Consider the following 6696-nt stretch of genomic DNA (forward strand, 5'->3'; position numbering starts at 1 on the left):
AAAAAACAGAAACATGGGAAACCATGCCTGTGTGTATCTGCTTTAGGACTCCACTGCCCTATTGTATGTCATGTTCTGAAAAATTACTTTCTAAGTACAACAGACTGTGTCTTCAACAAGGAAAGAAACAGAAGTAAAACTGGGTTAGTCCATTTTGAAGTATTTCTACAAGCAGTACTATGGTAATCTACCACTATACTAACACATGAACATTTTCTTGGACCTCCCCCAGATTTATAGGAAAATAAACCACCAGAAAACCCACATGTAAAAAGATTATAGCATCAAAAAAATACAAAACCAAAGCAAGCAAATACATAATCATAATGAACTCTGAAGCTGAGGACTGTGTATCTAAATTTTAATGAAAAAACTCATATAAATGATTGGGGTTTTTGTTTTGGTGGTGGTTTTTTTTCCTCCCCACATCAAAGCAGAACACATAGGTAACATTCTTTCCAATAGGTTTCGGATGGGGAAGTCTGAGTAGAGTGGACAAAGAAAATTACAAAGGAAAAGAACAGGCAGATTTTATTTCCTTGGCATGTGAAAGTACAGAGATGTTACTACAGCACTTACTGTTCTTACCTTTTGAATCCCAACTCATCACAAATTATAGTATAACTACATCAGTGGTGGAATTTAACAAACAATTTACTTTTTCAAAAGGATTTATTTTTCTTAATGGTATCCACACTTCACGCAGCCTACGAACCTGAAGAAAATGCATTTGCTTCTGAAAGCCATAGCAGTGTTTTGGGGTGTTCAAAGTCAAAGAAGTAGTCCTGAGATTTCAGATGTTAAAGCTTTCTCCACAGCCACATGTTCCTTTGATGTTTGGATTATTGAAGACAAACTCACTGGACAGTTTGTCTTCTACATAGTCCATTTCAGTTCCTAGAAGTGTCAGCTGTGCCTTCTTCTCAATGAACACTCTAACCCCTTGAAGACATCAAAGAAAAAAAAATTACATACATCAAAAACCATAAAAATATTTGGAACTCTCTTTAAACCACTGATAAAAAAATGGAAGCTAAATATGAAGTATTTAAATATAAATTAATCTCCCTGGCCTAACATGGGACATTTTCACCACTGTTTTTACTCTACGATAAAGTCCAGCACAGTCTAGAACCATTACTTATGCGTATTTATGTGTCACTGACATATGTATTTTTTGAGGGGAGATTTAAAAGCATGACACCTAGGGAAAGAAAGCTACAGAACTTGGGATTAGATCTCAGCTTCGATACTTGATTCCCATACATTACAGCCAGCAACCCATTTCCTACCATTCTTAAAGTCTGTGCATCCAACAAGATGCCCAAAGACCTTGAAAACCTGAATGCTTCTCTCTCAAAATTAGTACTTTCTGCTCTGCCAAAAAAACTACATCAACTATTAGCAATACTAAATCTTATAATTAGGCAAATGTGTGAACATTCAAACATACCACAGTCCTTAAGATTAAGAACTAGCAGTTCACCTAGGGAAGTAGAAGGAGCTTTCTTTCCTAAAGTATTCAAAGTCTGTATCTCTCTGGAATAAAGTTACTGAACTTTAAAACTGCAAATTTGCACAAAGGTGCAGGTGGACTGCTTTACCTGTCCACAGACTATGAAATAATAAATACGTAAAATTGTACCAGTACACAGCAACAAGACCTCATTAAGGTACAGGAGAGACTGCTGGAAAGTTGTTTCATCACAGCAGACACTGAGACAAAACATACTACTAACATAACTCAAGTCTGGGTAACAGAGTTGAATCTATGCTTTTTTTGGCTCGGTTTGGACAGTAACTGACAGTGAAGTCTAAACCTAATCAAAGAGTTTATGGACCTGATTCCTGAAGCTGTCACTTACTACCTAAAAGCAAGCAAAATTGTGCTGGGATTCAAAGCCGCCACTGAGCAGGGACCTGTATAAAAGTCAGAGCCTTTACTGGAAGTCTGTCTAGAAGCAACTGAAGCAAAACAGAAATGACACAAGCACACACAAACCTCTGGCTTTGGAACTTAAGGTCTCTGACCTGACTGCAGGAACTGCTTTTACGTTTCCTTAAGATCCAAACCAGAGAATGCCTTCTGAAAAATGTGTTTTCAGCCCTGTAAAGCTAGAGCAGCTTCAAATCAAGCACGAGAGGTAACTCCAGAAGCCAGATGAATCTGAAATCAAGAGGCACCCGAAGAATTAGGTGTCTCTAGTTCACATTCTCATGCTCCTATACTGCTGCAATTTAACCATTTGCTGAAGTTCTAACTAATTCTCTGTTTAAGAGAATAAAATCTATGTGTTGGTCACAGGTATTATGAAGACAGCTGGAAGATGGGCTCTGACGAGCAGCATAGCTTCTGTAAGAAAACAATTGCGATATCCTACTTACACTTAAATCTCTTACTTTGCCACCAAATTAAAAGTAACATTCCTGAACATACTATAGTTCAGTAATGCCTAAAAGAACCAAAAACGTCCCCCACAAAAGGAATTCTATGAACCTTTAGAAAACGAACAGAAACCAAAATGAACACTTATCATAATCTGTATTTGAGAAAAAGACCACTGACAGAAACTTTTATAAAATCTGGAAAAATGCAAAGCACTGTGCTGGTTTTGACGGGGGTAGAGTTAATTTTCTCCAGAATAGCTAGTATGGGGCTAACTTTTGGATCTGTGCTGGAAACAGCGTTGATACTTCAGGGATGTTTTAGTTACTGCTGAGCAGATGCTTACACAGAGTCAAGGCCTTTTCTGCTTTTCACCTCACCCGTGAGCAGGCTGGGGGTGCACAAGGAGTTGGGAGGGGACACAGCCAAGACATTTGACCCCAACTGACCCATGGAATATCCCACACCATATAATGTCATGCTCAGCAATAAAAGCTGTGGGAAGAAGAAGGAAGGGGGGACATTTGGAGCGATGGTGTTTGTTTTCCCAGGTCACCATCATGTGAGATGTAGCCATGCTGTTCTGGAGATGGCTGAACACCTGCCTGCCAATGGGAAGTAGTTAATGAATTCCTTGTTTTGCTGCACTTGCATGTGTGGCTTTTGCTTTACCTGTTAAGCTGTCTTTATCTCAAACCACGAGTTTTCTAACTTTCACCATTCTGAAAAAGTTTGGTGGGAGAGTGAGTGAGCAGCTGCGAGGTGCTTCACTGCTGACTGGGGTTAAACCACTATAAGAACTTCAGCAATAGACCTATCATGTGATGCTTAATGTAATTATGAGGCAGAAAACATAAATATCAGGGTAGGAAAAAAAATTTTGAAGTATTCTTAAATAAAAATCATAGAACCTGTTGTTACAAAGCAATGTAAAGGTCAAAAGCACAAAGAAATTAAAAACAAATTATGAATCAGTGATGAGTAAGACTAGTTAGAGAAAGTAGCTGGGAAAATCCCTTGCAAATAAAACCTTTACTTTGCCAAGCCTTGGTTTAGGTATGCTGATAAAGTACTAAATTATATATGCATTATTCTGTATTATTCTCTAAATATCCACTATTAGCCACCTCCACAGACATGAACAATGGACTAAACTATTCAGGTGGAGTAGCCTCTGAGGTAGATACTGCAAAGCTGCTTATTTTAACTAACTGTTTTTTTCAAAACAGAAACTAAGGTGACAACAACTCGCATACAGAGGAATCTCTTACTCATTATTTCAATTAAGTTCTAGCCTGTACCTTTGCAAAGCTGTAATAGGTTATTCTTCCCCATCACCACAGAAGTTTGTTCCGAAACTCACCATCTTGAACTACCTCTTCATCAGAGTCTCCTTTTGATTTTGTATATTCTAACGTGTAGGAAAGTCCATTGCATCCTCTTGTACGAACACCTACTTTCACACCCACCTAAAAAAACCCACAACCAAACAACAGAACATCCATGAGGTTTTGTTTAAACTTATTCTGGAACACCAAGATAAAAAGTATGCAGAACAACAAAACAATGACATTTATTATGCTGTTGTTTATGTTATGTTTATTATGAAGTTGTGGATGCTCCATCCCTGGCAGTGTTCAAGGCCAGGCTGGACAGGGCTTGGAGCAACCTGGTCTAGTGGAAGGTGCCCTTGCCCATGGCAGGGGGTTGGAACCGGATGATCTTCAAGGTCCTTTCCAACTCCAACCATTCTATGATTATCTTCCACTGCCTCAAAGCAGAAGTGAATAACCTTACCAGACAACAGGTAACATTTTTTTTTCCTTTTACAAAATTGACTGCCAAGGTGAAAGCAAACATCAGATGTTTGCTACTGTGGATCAAGCACCAAACTATGTTAAAGTTTTGAAGTAATAAACTGTTAGCAGTCCTAACATAAAAATGTCCTCATGTCCTCAACATAAAAAGGACATGGAGCTGTTGGAGCAAGTCCAGAGGAGGGCCACGAGGATGATAAGAGGACTGGAGCACCTCCCGTATGAAGACAGGCTGAGAAAGTTGGGGCTGTTCAGCCTGGAGAAGAGAAGCCTGCGTGGAGACCTCATAGCAGCCTTCCAGTATCTGAAGGGGGCCTACAAGGATGCTGGGGAGGGACTCTTCGTTAGGGACTGTAGTGGTAGGACAAGGGGGAATGGCTTTAAAATTAAACAGGGGAAGGTTAAATTAGATCTATGGAAGAAGTTCTTTACAGTGAGGGTGGTGAGGCACTGGAATAGGTTGCCCAAGGAAGTTCTGAACGCTCCAACCCTGGCGGTGTTCAAGGCCAGACTGGACAGAGCCTTGGGCGACACGGTTTAGTGTGTGGTGTCCCTGCTCATGGCAGGAAGGTTGGAACTAGATGATCTTAAGGTCCTTTCCAACCCTAACTATTCTATGATTCTATAGGTGCCTGGTCTCCTAAAGACAGTCACATTTCAAAGACAGGTATTTTTGTGACTCTGAATTAAAGTTCACTTAGATGCCAATTCTGTACTGACAGTAATGTAATTATGAGGCCAAGACAAGGGCAGTTACTGAATTTGCACAGAATTCTTGTAATGACACCATCAGAAAACTCACTTCAAACACAGGTTGTGAAAAACATACTTTGATTTTTTCATTACCTCTACTGCCAGCCTCACTTAAAAAGCAATGCCCCCTTAAATCAATTATATTTATTTGCTTGCTGTTTTAGTCAACCTTAAAAGCCAACCTGGTCAATGTTAGTAACATTCACAATATCCAACAACTGCCAAAAAGCATATCATGCAAGCAAAGAAAAGGTTTTAAAGAAACAGAACTATGTGTGCATAACAATCTTTCAGAAGTATCTATACCACTTTCCACACACCAGTGCTTCATAAGAGGAAAATTAGACTGTCTATCTCCATAATCAATCTTGTGATAAAAATGTATCAAAACATAGCACATCCCATCAAGTGGAATCTCGGATAAACATGTTTTATCTTTCCAGACTAAATACCTTTCTCTACAGGAACTGCTACAAATAATGGGCTGGAAAATGTAAACAACATTTATAGCAAGGGGATGACTGATCACCTAAGCTGTAGGCTTAAGGCTTCCTTAAGTTGGTTTGAAACATTAACAAAGAGTCCAGTCAGTTGCAGATGTGCAGGAAGCAGAAGAAACAATGGGCCTTGTCTGAAACTTAAAAGAAAAATAACTCTCCTTGAAATAATACTTACTGTAAAGAAGAAAATCTAATGCCTGTTTTTATAATGATTAGAAAGCAAGACTCTTGAGTTTTTTCCCCAAAAGGAAGAGATGACAAGCTCAAACAGTTACTTAGAGAAATGCTGATCACGAAAACAAAAAGTTTGCTTTCTGGCAAGTTTCCCAAAAATTAGATTTTTCCAGTGGGTATGAATCTAATATTATTATTTAATACTTCAAAATGAGAATTCCTACAAGAACTTAATTAACAACATCTTACAATCAACACCTGAAGATCCCTTTCCATACCAGCACTCACCACTATGCCATATGAAAAGGCTTCATTAAAACATAGATCAAAAATATTTTGAAGCTTAAATTTTTCAACTTTTTCCATCTCAAAAGTAACTGTAAAGTGAAATGTTATTACAGTCAGTTATTTTCTGAATTTCATTTTATAAAGAAATGAAGCTTTACATATCAAACAAGCTCACATATTCCCCACAAAAAAAAAAAACCAAACCCCAAAAAACAACAAAAAAACCACCCCAGTATCTCTAATAAACACGTTGGTGCTTATTTCAAACTCCTATGTTAGCTACAAATGTTTTATGAGTTATGCTGATACCTTAGCACCATCTACAGGTTAGCCCTGTTTATACCTACATGTTCAGGTTTATCTTTCAGAAGCTGTTTTATCTAAAAAAGACGGGGTCTGAAAAACAAAAACATATACATTAATTTGAAAGGTGTTTTTTTTTTTTTTGTTTATTTGCAGTGAGTGCTCGCACATATTAAAGAGTGTGCAACATACTTAGCTGTACTATAAAAACTCCTATTCCAACCCTGCGTACTTAAGTCTTCGTAGTTTACATTTCTCTCCTATGTGTGAATCCCTGCTTCAGCATCAGCCATCTGTCAGTATTGACTTGCCTGAGTTCTACTCGAAGCTGTACTCCAATCAGAAGATACACATTCTGCTGCAAAACAGACGATTGCTGAATCTAACCCATGCAGAAAACAATACCTCTCACTCCCCTCCGCATCCACACTGACAGCAAACCGCAGCTCAAGAACTGCCATCCTTTCAGAGTGTT

At 38.5% G+C, this 6696-nt stretch overlaps 1 protein-coding gene across 1 annotated transcript; it reads right to left on the reverse strand.

Annotated features, from left to right (window-relative positions):
- Positions 1-392: 392 nt before the first annotated feature.
- ISCA1 (iron-sulfur cluster assembly 1) lies at positions 393-6298 on the reverse strand (the record flags this gene model as incomplete). The annotated part of the gene is made up of 3 exons (XM_010012116.1): positions 393-942; positions 3750-3855; positions 6266-6298. Coding segments are annotated over 3 exons (288 nt in total), but the record flags the coding sequence as incomplete, so codon positions are not given.
- Between the last annotated feature and the right edge of the window lie 398 nt (positions 6299-6696).

This window comes from Nestor notabilis, unplaced genomic scaffold (genome assembly GCF_000696875.1).
Source record: "Nestor notabilis isolate BGI_N333 unplaced genomic scaffold, ASM69687v1 scaffold12843, whole genome shotgun sequence".
Lineage (NCBI taxonomy): Eukaryota > Metazoa > Chordata > Aves > Psittaciformes > Psittacidae > Nestor > Nestor notabilis.